General features: G+C 40.9%; 1 protein-coding gene across 2 annotated transcripts in view; it reads left to right on the top strand.

Annotated features, from left to right (window-relative positions):
* LOC140459608 (GDNF family receptor alpha-2-like) overlaps window positions 1–15,730 on the top strand; it is a 312,836-nt gene extending 297,106 nt beyond the window's left edge. For both annotated transcript variants that reach the window (XM_072553890.1, XM_072553891.1), the window contains exons 8-9: window positions 14,028–14,081; window positions 14,821–15,730. In XM_072553890.1, coding sequence (XP_072409991.1) covers window positions 14,028–14,081; window positions 14,821–14,976 — 210 coding nt within the window. In that variant the 3' untranslated portion in view covers window positions 14,977–15,730. The remainder of the gene's footprint in view (window positions 1–14,027; window positions 14,082–14,820) is intronic.
* The last annotated feature ends 1,651 nt before the right edge of the window (window positions 15,731–17,381 follow it).

A 17,381-nucleotide genomic window follows, 5' to 3' on the forward strand; every position in this document is an offset into this window, starting at 1 on the left:
ATTCAAGCAGTAGCATTGAAATCAAAGAATATTTTCTGATTCATATCAACACACAAAATAAAACAAAAATAATTCTCGAAATTATTTCTCGCCTGGACAAACACTTGGGCAATTTGCACATTTTTATTCACAGATCTGAACCTGTGACAGGTTGTTTCTTCAGAAAGCATGCTGTTTACACCTTTATTTCTATTTACTGATGACATAATTCACAGAGCAAAGCATCAACAATGCTTTGATTGTTTGATCAAAGCATTGATCAAACATTTATATGCATTTATATCACACTTTTCCTGCAGTAAGACAGTCAATTTAGCTTCACAGGAGTGTCATGAAATGCGTTTTGACACTGCATCACTTCAGGAGACAAAGAGAGATACTTTTTAAGTAATGGCTTTGTTTCAATTTGTTTCTGGAATGCAACTGTTACTGTTCAGCCATCACTTACTGTTATGGTGGTGAATATGTTACTAAGTTTCTGTGGAGAACATGTTGGTAAGTTGCCTTCACAAACTGTTGCAGTCCATGTGACGAACGACAGTGCTGTGAGCAAGCGATTTAGATCAATTCCATCAATATTCAAATGAGTGAATGATCTACAATGGATGTCAGTCTTCAGCCAATTTGATTAACTTGATGTGGTATCAAGAAATGGCTGGGCCAGTATTTATTGCCTATCCCTATTTGGCCTGAAGAAGGTGAGCGTGAGCTGCCTTCAAGACTTGCTACAATCCATTTGCTGTAGGTAGTCCCACAAAGCCATCTGGAGGGGAGTTCAGGATTTTGACCCAGTGACACTGAAGCAACAGTAATATATTTCCAAGTCTAACTGTGCAGATATCCGCGTTCCCACATATTGTTGAGCTTGCCCATCTTGATGATAGTGGTCATGAGTTTGCAATGTGCTGCCTGAGGGGCCTTGCTGAATATGTGAGAGCACTGCCACCTGGAATATAACACCTCCCCACCATCCCTCCATCCGCCCCATGCCACACAACTGGATTTGAAATGTTGCTTCAGTGTCACTGTGTCAAAATCCTGAACTCTCCTCCTAACAGAATTGTGGGTCTAACATGTGGATTGGAACAAGGCAGCTCACTTTCACCTTCTCAAGATCAAATAGGGTTAAGTAATAAATGCTGGCCCACCCAGTGATATCCACATCCTGTGAATGAATAAAAAAGAATGAGCATGTGCATATTGCTCTGGGCTATGTCAAGCACAAAGTGATCTAATATGGACAAGTCTAACGACAAGCCTTTCTAGTCTAACGAGAAGAGTACTGCGGAGTAAACAATATGAAAATCATTGCATTACAGCAACCACAGAGGAACCGTGATTATCTGAAGGACAGGGGCAGGGAGTATTTCATTCGGTTAATCGAATTCCAGATAATCGAATGCCAGACAGGATAGATTAGCCAAGCATTGGCACCTTGCAATTTTGCCAGATAATCTGAAATTCGGATAAGTGAATGCCGGATAATCAAGGTTCCTCTGTATTTGTAGAATATGTGAATTAAATGAATATGACAGCATTATGACAGTGTTAACAGCGAACTAGCTCGTAGTCAGTCTTTACAAGCTCCTTTTCTCTTCAACTAAGTCTCTGTGATATCATAAATGTAAGCAGTGCTCACTGCATTTAATCAAGTATTTATCCTTTCATGTGTCTCTTGAGGGAAATGTGAAGGTAATTGCGTTTCCAAGCACCTTGAACTGCTTGGAGTTCGAAGATGTTGATTGCAACATGTTATCAGAACAATCTTGGAGAGCTAAAGAAGGAGAACATGAGGTTTTGACAGGCAGGAAGTTTAAGGAGGGAATTCCAGAATTTGAAACCCAGGCACCTGAAGACATAGCTGTGAGTAGTGGAAAGATGCAAATCAGTTTTCCAGAATTGGGACTGAGCAGGGCTGTGATGTGTGTAAGTGTGTGCGTGCACACGCACAGGGCACAAGAGAATTCAACCACAAGGACGACAATTCAATATGTTAGAACAGAACAGTAGAATAAAATCAGAACTGTGAAATCAGTGAATGGTGAAGTCTTGTGCCAACTCGCAAAGTTATTTTGCTCTCGGTTCACCAATGGTTGGTTTTAACTGAGTGAGAGGCTGGAAAAAACGTGATCAATGAGGTTGGAAAATGAAGCAATCAAGTCCTAATGAGGAAATTCTTTGCTCAGCACTTCATTTATTTGCAAAAGACAACAACTAATGCATAGTGCTGGTATACTTAACCAGACTGTCAAATCCTGATGAAGGGCTTTTGCCCAAAACGTCGATTCTCCTGCTCCTCAGATGCTGCCTGATCTGCTGTACATTTCCAGCACCACACTCTCGACTCTAATCTCCAACATCTGCAGTCCTCACTTTCGCCCTGTCAAATCACCATGCTGTGTCAGGAGAGAGTGTTAATAACACCCAGAGTAGAATATTGCATCCCATAACTCTCTCCAGAGTGAAAACATCTGATCAGTTGGACTGCACAAAGTGCCTTTTATAATTGGCATTAAAACGGTGTTTGGAGCTAAGAATGCCTTTCGGGAACAATATGAATTTGTACTTCAAAGCCAGACCGGCAGCTCACTGAACACTATACAACTCTAGATGTCAAATATACATCTTTTAACAAGAAGTGTAGATAATTTTGTGTTAAATATGTTTTTCCAAAAATTCCTGCACTATAAAGTCTGAGCACCGATACCTCTTTGAAAATGCAACAGATACCAGCCATCTACTCTCTGGGGAGCATTCTCACCTCTGTGCCAGAAAGCCATACATTCAAGTCATGATAATACAGTTAAGCACCTAATGCAGGCTGACACCCTACTCCAGTGCTGAGGAGTTGTTGAACTGTTAGTGATTGCGCTTTTTTGTAGGAAACTTTAAAATGGGTTTCTGACTGTTTGTTTATGTCTGCCTCATGTTCTTGGCCAATTCTGATCCCTTAATCTCTTTGGAAGAGGGCACCTGGCACCCATGGACTTCTATCTTAATCTTGCTGTAAAGGCTTGGAACATTTTCCTCAGTGGTAGATTCAGACATCTGCAAGCTTTTTTAAAAAGGCTGTTTTTTGTCTACTTTGATCTCTTTTGTCATTAGCATTGGACTTTCTAAAGTGTGAGATCTTCCCATATTGTGAAGAAAATCCACAATGCCTGCTAGATATCAGTCAGCAGAGTCCTTTTGATCTCAGATTTCACTTGTACCTCTTCACTTATCCCAGAAATCTCCATTCTACACCTCAAAAACCACAGCTCTGCAGCCTCTATTCTTCTATGCCTTGTCTCACTGATTGTCCAATTCTGGCTTCAGTCTTTCAAATGTTGTATGATGAAGCAATCAAGGGTTGAACTTTTTATTGTTTGATATGATCTTGCATTCTGCCATCCTTCAATTAAAATCAATCCAAAGAAAGGCTCTCCTGGTTATATCAACATTGTTGTTCATCACATGAATGAATACATTGGTTAACTGCATTTCAGACCTGCAGTGATGGATGGGCTCACTCTGATGCATCTGTGATGTTAACATTGTCATGGACAAGATGTTCAGTGAAGTGGTCACACCACAGGTAAAGCCTGGAACACCAGAAAGGGAATGGGAAACAACTAGGCACAGTGGTGGGAGGCAGGTAGACTTCTGTAGCCAACCAAAGGAACTATGAATGTATGAGGCATGAAGTGGCAAGGTTGGATTGGGAAATCATACTGAAGGGTTTGATTATGGATAGATAATGGTTTATATTTAAACAACAGCTGCATGAATTATGATCCACCAATGCTTCCAATATTTCCAGGACCATTAGCCCTCAGGGATGTAGATTTCAGATTCAAGTGATATGCCAGCTTTCAACCTCTTTAATTTCCCCAACACTATTTTCTGATCAATACTGATTTCCTTCTAGTTTGCCCTCAACAAGAGGGCAAGAACAACAAGAACTATTTATTCCTGTCTGGCACAGAAGTAAAAAAAAATGGAAAGAAACGCAAAAGAATTAGGGCAAGTATTAGATCCAAAGAGTAGACATATAAAATTGACAAAAGAAGCAAGCCTGAGGACTGGGAGCATTTCAGAATTAAGCAAAAAAGGGCAAAAAGTTTGATCAAGTGAAGGAAACTAACGTATGAGAATAAAATTGTAGGGAGCACAGAAACTGACCATAAAGGCTTCTACAAATTGTTGCACCAAGGAGACAGATAGCTGAACCAAATCAGCCTTTCCACTTCTATATTTGCAACACAATAAAATTAATCCATTGAAGACTCCCAAATTGTCACTCCAATGGTTGCTTACCAGACTTATTAATACCAATTCGGTCCTTTGAAGATAATTAAACTTCAGATGCTTGTTTTGTAACTTACACAAAAGATTTCATGATATGATACACAATAACTTTCGCAAAGAAAAAAATGGACAACTTGATTCATGTGTGCGCTTTACCTCAAAACATATGTTTTCAGTCCTCTTTCATTCAAACACATTTAGGGATAATGTGGTCACGTTATTTAAATTGCTTACACAATGTATTGTTTGATTGCAATAAATGTCAACTCATGGCTGCTTTTTTGAAATGTTGATCAGACTCACCTTCTCAGTTTACCTAAGTAAAAACAGCAATCATCAAATTCAGTTTTTTACACTTTGGGTTTCCAGAAGCTGTGCATCAGATAAAGCAGGGAACTTTCAAACCTTCATATTCTCTCAGCAGCAACCTGGAACCATCTCCTTTGAAAATCATAGTTAAAAAAAAGTTTAATTCTGGTTTTTCTTTGATAGGTTGATTGATTCTTCCCAAAGTTTCAATTGCCATTCAAGAACTGCTATTTGCTTGAAGACAGGGTGTCTTTCACACTTGCTGGAACCAACTGTCACACTTTAACCTCAATAACAGCTATGTGTTTCAACAAAATCTCGTCCCGATGTCACTGTGTCTGTTAGAACATTTCAATCCAAGCTCAACCTTCAATTAGCTCCCAGGCCTCACAAACATAGAAAATATGTTTGATCTGTTCTTTTCTTTTTTCAACAAGCTGCCCCAAAATCTACCCACCACTTCCTGCTCACAATTCAAAACTGATTTAAAAAAACAAAAATGATGAAAATAATCATCGTGGCTTTTAACAAAATATGTGAAGAGGAGAAGATTAGTAAAGGCAGAGGCAAATGTAAGTCTCTTTACAGTCTGAAGCTACCAAAATTATAATGAGGAACCAAGAAATGGTCGAAGATTTGATTCTGTCTTCACAGAAGTGGGCACAAATAACTTCCCAAAATGTGTGGGAACCAAGGGCCTAATGAGAGGATAAACTAGAAGGAAATCAGTATTGGTCAGAAAATAATGTTTGGGAAATTAAATGGGTTAAAAACTGACAAATCAACAGGATCTGAAATCTGCATCCCAGAGGGCAAATGGAAGTAGCCTGTAAATAATGGAAGCACTGGTGGGTCATATTTCAAAATTCCATAGACTCAGAAAATGTTTTTACAGTTTGGAGGGTGACAGATGAAACCCAATGATTGAAAAAGGGAGAGAAGAAACAAAATTACAGACCAGCTTGTCTGACATAAGTAGTGTGGAAAATACTAAGAGTGCATAATAAAATATATGATAATTGAAGGTTTGGAAAGCATTCACAGGATTGGACAAAGTCAGCACAGGTTGATAAAAAGTAAATCATGCTCAACAAATCAAATGGAATTTTCTGAGGATATAACTAGTCGACCAGCTAAGGGAGAACCCAGTGAATGTGGTGTCTTTGGATCTGCAGAAGACTTTTGACAATGTCCTTTATAACAGGTCAGTGACCAAAGTTAAAGCAAGTCAGATAGGGGGTAATATATTGGCATGAAATGAGGAGAGGTTGACAGATAGGAAACACTGAGAAGAAATGGGTCAATTTTCCAAGTGGTAGGCATTATATATTGTGTATCACAAAGATCAGTGCTTGGACCCCAGCTTTCACAATATTTCTAAATGTTTTGGATGAGGAAATGAATGCAACATTTCCTAGTTTGCTGATTCCACAAAACTTGGTGAAATTGTGAGGAGAATGCAAGAAGGCTTCCAGGTGATTTAGACAAGTTCAATGAATGGGAAAACATATTCAGCTGCTGTACAATCTGGCTAAATGTGAAATTATTTGATGTGAAAACCAGATAGGCAGAGTATCATTTCCATGATAACATACTAGGAAATGTAGATGTACAAAAGGATCTTGGCATCTTTGTACACCAGTTAAGAAAGTAGATGGGCACATGCAACAAATAATTACAAAGGAAAATGGTATAATGGCCTCCATTGCCAGAGGATCTGAAGTCAAAAGGAGGAATCTACTATTGCACTATTGCCTTGGTAAAATCACACCTGGAGTACTGCAACCTAAGACAGGATGTACTTCCAACATAGAAAGGGTAATGGAGGCTCATCAGGCTGAGACTGAGGATGGTAGGATGCTATATGGGGATAGATTGGTCCAACTGGGGCTGTACTCACTGGACCTTAGAAGGATAAGAGGGGATCTGAGTGAAGTGAACAACATTCTAACAGGACTGGACAGATGAGATGCATGGAGAATGTCAGTGAGAAGACCAAAACAAGGGAACCATTTCAAGACAGAGGGTAGATCATTTATATCTGTGAACCTACGAATACTCTAACATAGAAGGCTATGGAAGCCAAGTCACTGAATATTTTCAAGACATGGGTAGATTTTTGATTTTAAAAGCAGTAAGAATATGGGAGAAAGTGAGAATTTGGCACTGAGACAGAGGATTAGCCAGATCATATGAAAAGAGAAGCAGGCTCACAGTTGCTCTTGCTCATAGTTTCTATGTTTCTGCTATTACACCATTGATTGCACTTTGATAGGTTGAATCCTCGAATGTTATTCCTATGATTCTTGTGGGTGAAGAGTTGCTTTCTGAATTCTCTTCCTTTGAAGGTGTCCATTCAGAGTGTAGGTCCAAAATGAGATGGCGCCTTCTGATAACACATTGTGTGTTTAAAGCCACTCTTGATTGTTAAGCAAGTGATTTTGCTGGTGCTAATGGATACTGAATCTGCGCTTGAAGGTAACTACTCAATTTGATGAAGAGCAAAATCCAACAGACAATCAACTGTAATTTTAGCACTGAAGATTTCTTTGAAACAAAGTTAGGGTATCTTGTACACATTGTCAAGGGGTCAATCCAGGAGAATATCAAGCCAAAATACAGCAAAACTACAGCAAAACACAAAAGAATTAAAAATATATGAACATTTGGAGATTATGTCGTCCTTCCTTTAAGCCACCAATGAGAATGATCGTGGTTGATTCTGGGGTTCAACTCTACATTTCCAAATGCTCTCCATATTCCTTATGTTCCTGGGAGACCAAAAAATCTGTCCTTTCCAACCATCCAATTTTAAATGTATCCAACATATAAACACTAATTGATACCCTGTGGGGGAGAGAATTCCAAACATTCCCAAATCGATAAGTGAAGAAACATGTCCTGAGCTTTGCTCAAATTATTGTCCATTTATCTTGGGTTGTGCCCCTGTATGTTCAATTTCCCCAGCTGGGGGAAAAGCCTCTCAGGCAAGTCTACTGAGTTTTAATGAGATCAACTTTCACTCTTCAAAGTTGAGAGAACATATGCCAGATTACCTCAAGCCTCTGATCAAAGGGTAAACCTCTCATCTCAGGCACGATTGAGTGTGCCTTCACTATATGATATTACATACAAGTATATTCTTCATTAAATAAAGAGAACAAAATTGTGCACTGTACTCAAGGCTTGGTCTGATGACAAGGTAATATGATTGTAAAGAATGTCCGGATTCAGCTGAATGCCAATATGGTAGAACTGGGAATGAGTTGCGAGTGTTGCACAGAATGCAGATTGATGGCTGCAGGGCAGGAGGCAAGTCATAGAGTTATACAGCATGGAAACAGGCCCTTCGGTCCAACTTGTTCATGGTGACAAATTAATCTTGTCCCATTCGCAAGTATTTGGCCCATATCCTTTGAAACCCTTCGTACTCATGTACCCATCCAGATGCCTTTTCAACGTTGTAATTGTAACAGCCTCCTCCACTTCCTCTGACAGTTCATTCTTTACACGCTCCACCCTCTGCGTGAAAAAGTCGTCCCTCAGGTCCCTTTTACATCTTTTTCCTCTCACTTTACACCTACCCAGTTAATTTTTGTCTCTTTCCACAAATGTTCAAATATTGATATCTTTCTTCCTTCTCAGTCAGAAGATGGTTGGTTCAAGTTCCACTCTTAGCCTTGACTGCATCCTTTTACTCACAGAGTGATTAATAAAGCTTACAAAGGTGAAACTTGCATAGTAACAAAGATTACAGACATCTATGTGCCAATACATCTGCATGGAAATGCAAAGAAACTTCTGACATTTAAAAATAACACTTTGTTAGAATATTATGAATTAATTGGAGACAGCTGTTATATCATCTGAAACATGAACTGTTCTGCTCACATAGTCAGATTAGGTTTACCAAAGCTTTACCAAATACATAACATTACAACATGGGGAGGGACAGCTGACCCAAATCAGCTTTTCTACTTCTGTATTCACAACACAATAAAATTAATAATCTTCAAAGATCCTCAAAATTGACAAAATTAATGGTCCCTAACCAGACTTTTGAATAACCAATGCCAGACTCTGTGAATAATCAATTTGCAACACCAAGTCTGTCGCTTAAACAAAGGAATGAGCAATTACTTCACAATATAGCAACTTTAATGGAATAAAATTAAACAACAAGAATAAGGTAATTGGTCACTAAAATAAAACAAAGAACTGCACATGCTGGAGATCTGAAACAAAAAGAGAAACAGCTGCAAAACTAACAGATCTGGCAGCATCTGTGAGGAGAATGCAAAATTAATATTTTCAGCCCAGTAACTCTTAGTCAACAGATGTGAAATATTAACACTGTTTTCTCCACACAGATGCTGCCAGATCTGCTGAGTTTCATCAGCAAGTTCTGAAACCTAATTGGTCCAAGCTGTTAACGCATAAACCTTTGTTTTCAGTACCATTCAAAGGAAAGACAAACACATTTGATGAATAAATAAAAGAAAATAATAAAACTAGCAAGATTAATTAGCTGGTTTTCACAATGCGCTATTCCACTTCTTGGTTGTTTCCTGAAGTTACTGATCAGGGTCACCATTACAGTTCATTCAGGTAAGGGCAGTCATACTTCTAACTGAGTTTTATATTCTTCAATCTTCCAAGAACTACTCACGGGACGTTGGACAGGGAGCTTTCAAGTCTCTATGCTGTAGCATCAACTGCCGATTCCTTTTCCCACAGAAAACACAGACTAAAACCCAAGTCAAACTTAAATACACCCTGGCACACTGACCTTCTTCTCCATGAGGTCCCAGTTACCATTCAACATCACGGGTGGCACGGTGGCACAGTGGTTAACACTGCTGCCTCACAGCGCCTGAGACCCGGGTTCAATTCCCGCCTCAGGCGACTGACTGTGTGGAGTTTGCACGTTCTCCCTGTGTCTGCGTGGGTTTCCTCCGGGTGCTCCGGTTTCCTCCCACAGTCCAAAGATGTGCAGGCCAGGTGAATTGGCCATGCTAAATTGCCCATAGTGTTAGGGAAGGGGTAAATGTAGATGTAGGGGTATGGGTGGGTTACGCTTCGGCGGGGCGGTGTGGACTTGTTGGGCCGAAGGGCCTGTTTCCACACTGTAAGTAATCTAATCTAATCTAATCAGCCATCTGTTTGAGCATAAGGTCTTTTCCGGAATTGCTGGAACCAATTCCCAGGTATTGACCTCATTAATCACCAATTTCTGCTATCTGTTAAAACATAGTGAGCTTCCCAGGTGATGAAATGTCTGCAAAACCTTCGAATCAAGAGTCAATCTTTAATTAACTTCAGACGTGGCCTCACAAATAGACCAAAGCTTGTTTGGACTGTTTTCCTTTTAACACACGCTGTTACCCAGAAGTCTTCTTTAATCCACAGTTAGTGTTTCACAGCTGCAAACCAAAAACTAATGGAATAAAATAAAATTAATGAAAAATCAGCTAGGGTTTCAACAACAAAGGCTTACATCTCAATGAAGCACGTTCTTATTTTGAGTTAGGCATCCTATTTCTCCAGGTCCTGACCCGTGGAGTCTGGACCAATCAGAACTATGGAGATGGGCCAACTGATTACAGGTGCACATTGAGATTGCCAGATATTAGAAGAATTTGGATTTGGCATTGAACAGAATATGATGCCCCTAAAAAAAAGATAGCAGATCTTCCTTCTCCTAAACCTGAGGATCCAATGTGCTTGATTGAACACATCATGGTAACGCAACTGAGTTTCCATAGAAAAGTATTTTTGTTTATATGTATCATTTTTCATAACGTCACAACCTCCCAAAACAATTCACAGGCAATGAACTTATTTTTGAAACAAAATCACTGTTGTAATATAAAAAATATGGCAGCCAGTTTAGATACAGCAGGCTGCCATCATAATGAGATAAAGACCAGATACTATCTTTCTGATGATCTTATTTGAGGGATAGGTATTCTTCTCTCTAAGTTGTTATCTTGTGTGACCAGCTTTGGGGAGCAAGCATATTTTATGATTCAATCGTGGAATGTGGGATAACTGACGGGGTCACCATTTATTGACCATCTTAATTGACTCTTTGAGGAGCTGGTGGTAAGCTGCTTTCTTGAACAACTGCATTCCACTTGCTGAAGGTAGACCTACATGCCATTAGAAAGAGAGTTCCAGTGTACTGGCATGGTGGCACTGAAAGAACGGTGAAACATGTCCAAGTGAGTGGCTTGGAGGATCACTTGCTGGTGGAGATGTTCCCACATATTTGATACCATTGTCCTTCTCGGTGGAAGTGGTTGTGGGGTTAGAAGAGGTTCCCTCAGGAGCCTTAGTGAATTTCTACAATGAATCTTGTAGATGGTACTCAATGCTATTGCTGAGTGTTGGTGATGGAAGGAGTGAATGTTTGTGGATGTGGTACCCATCAAGCAGACTGCTTTGTCCTGAATGCAGTTGAGTTTCTTGAGTATTGTTAGACTTACACACACCCAGGCAAGTGGGAGCATTCTGTCACACTCCTAACTTGTTCCTCATTTTTTTTTATTTCAAAAATATACTTTATTCATAAAATGATTTGATGGTCTGTACATTTGATCATGCCATACATATGTCCATATTTACAAACACAGATTCGAATTTATCATTGTCATTTACAATCCTGTGCATTTTCCAATCTTGTACATATACATATATTTGGCTGAGGCATCAGCAGAGCCCAAAAAAACGTCCGCATGGGCCCCCTGTTCTTCTTTAGGCAGGCCGATTTTACACGGTGGTCTTTCCCCACCGCGCCTTGGCAGCAGCTGCCCCAAGCTTCAGCGTGTCCCTCAGCACGTAGTCTTGGACCTTGGAATGTGCCAGTCTGCAACACTCGGTCGGGGTCAACTCCTGCAGCTGGAAGATCAACAGGTTTCGGACCGCCCAGAGAGCGTCCTTCACCGAGTTGATGATCCTCCAGGCGCAGTTAATGTTCGTCTCGGTGTGAGTCCCGGGGAACAGGCCGTAGAGCACGGAGTCCCGCGTCACGGCGCTGCTCGGGATGAACCTCGACAAGCACCACTGCATTCCTCTCCAGACTTCCTCTGCATAGGCACATTCCAGGAGGAGGTGTGTGACAGTCTCGTCCCCACCGCAGCCACTTCGAGGGCAGCTTGCGGTGCGGCAGAGAGTCCGGGCGTGCATGAAGGATCTCACAGGCAGAGCCCTTCTCACCACCAGCCAAGCCACGTCTTGGTGCTCGTTGGAAAGTTCTGGCGATGAGGCATTCTGCCAAATGGCTTTGACAGTCTGCTCAGGGAACCGCTCGACAGGATCCGCCCTCTCCTTTTCCCGAAGGGTCTCAAGGACGCTACGTGCTGACCACTTCCTGATGGACTTGTGGTCAAAGGTGTTTTTCCTCATAAATTTCTCCACGAAGGACAGGTGATACGGAACGGTCCAACTACTCGGAGCGTTCCGCGGCAGCGAGGCCAGGCCCATCCTTCGCAACACCGGGGACAGGTAGAACCTCAGTACGTAGTGACACTTGGTGTTTGCGTACCGGGGATCCACGCACAGCTTGATGCAGCCACACACAAAGGTGGCCATCAGGGTGAGGGTGGCATTGGGCGTGTTTTTTCCCCCATTGCACCGGTCTTTGTACATAGAGTCTCTTTGGACCCGGTCCATCTTTGATCTCCAAATGAATTGGAAGATGGCCCGGGTGACTGCGGCGGCACGGGTCTTGGGGATAGGCCAGACCTGTGCCACATATAGCAATACTGAGAGTACCTCACACCTGATGACCAGGTTTTTTCCCGCGATGGAGAGCGACCGTTGCCCCCATCTGCCTAGTTTCTGTCTCATCTTCCTGATCCACTCCTCCCAGGTCTTGGCGCACGCCCCAGCCCCCCCGAACCAAATACCCAGCACCTTCAGGTGGTCAGTCCTGACGGTGAAGGGGATAGAGGATTGGTCGGCCCAGTTCCCGAAGAGCATGGCCTCGCTCTTGCCTCGGTTTACCTTGGCCCCCGAGACCCGTTCGAACTGGTCGCAGATGCACACGAGTCTGTGCACGGACAGCGGATGGTGAACAGGCATTAGGGAAATCAGGTAGTGAGTTACTTGCTGTAGGATTCCTGGCCTCTGACCTGCTCATCACCACTGTATTTATATGGTGAGTTCAATTCAGTTTCTGGTCAATGGTATCCCCCAGGATGTTAATAGAGGGAGATTAAATTCTGATATTGCCATTAAATATCAAAGGACAATGGTTACATTCTCTCTTGTTGTAGACGGTCAATGTACTTGTGTGGCATGAATATTACCTGCTACTTGTTCATCCAAGCCTGGGTATTGCCCACATCTTGCTGCATCTGAAGGTGAAATGCTTCAGTATTGGAGGAAACATGAATCATGCCAAACATTATGCAATCATCAACAAACATCCTCACTTCTGACCTTAATGATGGAGTGAAAATCATGGCTATGATGGTTATGCCAAGGACAGTCTCCTAAGGAACTGCCGCAGTGATGTCCTGGAGCTGAGATGACTGACCACCATGCAGCACAACTGCCTTCCTCTGTGCCAGATATCACTCTAATCAGCAAAAAATTTCCCATAGTTGAACACCTCACTTGACATCTCACATGACAAGGCACCCCAGAAAGTGCAACAGTTCCTCAGTAGTGTTTTGACATTAAGTGCCCATATTTTAAGTTCCGATCTGTTGTAGAAATTCAATGCAAAGCTTTCTGACTTTCTGTGGATACAGAAAGAAATGATGTCTGAATTCATTAGTTTCCCCTTGAGACAACTGGTAGTCAGGTAGATAGATTTTTTTTGTGTGATCACAGTTCTCAGACAAAAGAAAGTAAAAGCTTAACAAACACGCTGACCTACTTGAGAAACTAACTTGATTTACATATCAAAAGCAAGTTGTGTGACCTTATCACTCGCTTTTAAAGTCTTCCCCTGTTTGCATTCAAGGTCAGTAATTTCTTCAGGGAATCAAACAATTTTGTACATGTAAATGTGAGAGGAAGTCTTCACAGACGAAGGAAGCTGAATAATTCTAAACTGTGTCATACAGTTATCTGAAACCCTTTTCTAAAGCAATTGATAGGCTGTTAATGTTTGGAATTATTTTTATTCAGTCAGTGTTGAAAATATTCAGAGCTGGGTTTGTCAAATCTTTGATTGATAACTGAGTCTAGGATAATTGGCACGAGCCAAGAAAGTGGATTTGAGCCACAAATGAGATCAGAAATGATCTTATGAGTGGTAGAGATGGTTTGATGCATTGAATAGGCTATTCCTGTTCTTTTTTTTTCCAACAACTGACCACTGGATGGAATAGTAGAAGAGAGAAAGCATGCCTCAGAACTGTGTTTCACTTGTGCATGACAAATTCATTGAAGATTATCTTGATTTATTGTTGCAGGGTACTGGACCAAAGTTCAACACTTCTAAAGAACAGTCTCTCTGTCTGCCTGAGGTACATTTCAAGTTTGATATGAGCTTTATACAAGACAAATTCTCCTTTGAGCAGGAAAGTGCAATGAGATTGTTTGGAACAGGATAAGTCTCAAAGGGTTTGACATGAAATGCTTGACCTTCAGCCCAAGAGCCATTTTCAGCATTAAGTCAAAGCACCTTCCCCACTCAGCTTCCAATAGAAGCAATGCAGAGTTCCTTTCAACTGCCAGGTTTGATTGCGACTGCTATGGTCCAGACTATTCAGTTGAAATAAAACAGCAATAAGGTGTATTTCTACAGTATCTTTCATGTAGTGAAATATTCCAGGATGGTTCACAGAAGCATAACCATGTAAATTTGCCAATGAATGCAAAAGACGACACTAAGGCAGGTGACCAAAAGCCTGGTCAAAGAGGTAAGCTTTAAGGAAGAACTTACAGGGGGTGAAAGACTGAAAAAGGCTGAGGAAGGAAATTCCTGAGTTTAGGGCGCAGGGAGCTGAAAGGACAACCACAAATGGTGCAGTGATAGAAACTGGGATGGGAAAGAGGGTTCTTTGGGGGAGTTGGTGGATTGGAGGAAGTTACAGAGATTGGGAGGGGGTATGAAGCCACAATGGGATTTGAAACAAGGATTAGAACTGAGCATGTGATGAACTGCGAAAAGAGTGAGATTAAAACAGACAGGGAATGCAAACTGTACCTAATTGCAAGTTTTATGAAGAAAAGCAAAGGTGTAACATTCCTTTCCTCTTTCAGACACAGGTTCCTGTGGTAAACAAGAAGATTAAAGAGATGGATAAAATACACAGCTACGCAGATCCAAGGAATGGATACTCATTTAGTGCATGTGTCCGTGCCAGTGGGGCTTGGGTAGCTATTTCCTTTTTCATCGTGACAACCCTGGCATCCTAAGAGCGTCAGGGAGCCCTTGAAGATTGGCTATTTCCATCTTATTTCATTGAAAAGTGATACCCCTGAGGAGATAATAAAAAGACAACAAATTGAATTTTAAGGGAGAGAGGGCAAGGGAAGGTTGTGATTGCTTTGGTAGAATTGTCCCAACAAAGTCTTGGTCCCCAAAGCATTGGCTTTTCACAGATACAATGCTGTGAGCATTTTGGGACCTTGCTTCCTTCAAGAAGAAAAAAGAGTGACTGCCTCTTCAAGCCTAGCTGTATGCCGGAATCCTCAGCATTGGGCTGCTTATTGAACTTGAGTAACCAGTTAGGCTTAAGCAAAGCCTTCCGAATTGGATCACCATACATTCCTCACCCAACGGCCAAGGCCGAAGGACAGGATTCTAATTTGGTGACATGGCTGCAATGATTTCATGGTTGTGTAAAACCACTACTCGTTTTATTGTATGTACGTTTTATTCCCCCATGTGCTGTTCTTGGAGTTGAGGAAAGGTTCTGGTGTGTTAGAATTACCACTCTTTTCTACACTCAAAATCATTTATACTGATGAGAGCATAAGAGATCTATTTACTGTAAAAAAAAATGTTTTCTCTTTTGTTTCTGAACTTTCTAGAAGTGTGTTTCATGTAGTAATAGTTGTCTACCCCAGCTTGCATTGCTTCCGCGAGCTGCTTGTGGAATTATACCATTATTGAATAGTGTATTATTTCAATATCATAAACAGGAATATATCTCTACCAAGGAAACTACTTAAGACTTCATCTGTTATTTTCTTTCTTAATTCTCTTGTTAGTTGAAGTAGCATTTAAAAAAGTGTTTTAGTGGTGCATTTGAGAGAGGAAGTGGTCAGTTCAAAAATAAAGTTACCTTCAGCCTGCCCTTTAGAAACTATTTCACAGCAGAAGAGAGCTATGTGATCTCAGTAAATAGATTGTCCAAGCCAAACTCTGCATATTCACACTAGAATTGGGAAGCACCCTCGAGTAAAAGATGAGATCCTACTTTGAGCCCTTGTGGCCACGTGAATCATTTTCTAACACTTTCTGATAGTAACTGCTCTCTGACTAAGGCTACCATCTTAGAAAATGTTGGCAAAAAATGAAGTTGTGACAGAATCAGGAGGAATTAGAGCCTGTATCACTAATTGATCAGATCAAAATTGATCTGTATGTCACCTCCATTTTTCAACCTTTACTCCACATCCCTCGATAGCCTAAAATGAATACTCCAAATTGACTACCAACATCCGTAGCCTTTTGGAGAAAGACACTCAAATTCCTTCTGCAAATTGTGTGAAAGATTTGCAGATTCAACTCCTGAAATACCTAGTGTGAACATGAGGTGTGGAATCAACTGGCTAGTGCACAACTACTGAGTATTAAACTAAATAACACTGAAGGAAGGGAGTTGCAAAGTGATAATGAAGTGAACAAGTGAAATAAAATATTGAGCCATTATTCTGGGGACATGGGTCGAAATGTCACCATAAGAGATGGTGGAATTTGAATTTCATAAAATCTAGAATCAAAAGCTGGAAACTACTGCAAATTGATGTATACACCTGGTTCACCAATGTCCAGTAAAGATGGAAATCTATCATTCTTGCCTGGTCTAGCCTGCTTATGACTTCAAACCAACAGCAATGTGGTTGACTCATAGATGCTCTCTGGGTCACCAGGATGGGCAACAAATGCTGGCCCAGTCAGTAATGTTTACATTCTGCAAATAAATTTTTAATAAAACACACTGAGGCAACAGTTATGTTTGTGAAATAATGCAAGAGTTAAATGATGGATGGATGCCATAAGTTTGGAAATGTGCCAAATAATTCACCCCCTCCAGCCTGCAATGGTTTTCAAATTTAATCTGTTTCTGATCATATAGGCTTTTTATTTACTGAGAAGGTCAGCACTGCACAATTGTCAGAGTTGGTCCCGGATATTCCATTTAAAAAATACAAGCTTCTGTGGGATGGTTTGTTTTTACCAAGTGGATGAGCTCTAGTCATTACAGCTCAGTCAGCGCAAGACTCTCCATTCATTTGTTTCAGTCAGTGCTAATACATCCTCACCGAATGGGTCTATGAAGTGTAAAGACTGAAGCTCTAAGTATCTTATACATCCCAAGAAAGACATTGTGACATCCTATGATGCTGTTCACTGCCGATTTGAAGTCCCACTAAAGTATGACCTCTCAAGCATGACAGAAACTAAGTACTCACAGGGAATGTACACCACACACAGACTGTTAATTAATCGATGAGACTAATTTGATGTCTATTTGCAGTTTTCAGTTCCAAATTAAGCTTCTTCTGAAAAGAAAACTGGTGATATCATTTACTGCTGTTATACAGATCTCTGGTGAAAGCAAATGAATAGTGTAACACATGACTGTTACGAA

This window comes from Chiloscyllium punctatum, chromosome 35 (genome assembly GCF_047496795.1).
Source record: "Chiloscyllium punctatum isolate Juve2018m chromosome 35, sChiPun1.3, whole genome shotgun sequence".
Taxonomy (NCBI): Eukaryota; Metazoa; Chordata; class Chondrichthyes; order Orectolobiformes; family Hemiscylliidae; genus Chiloscyllium; species Chiloscyllium punctatum.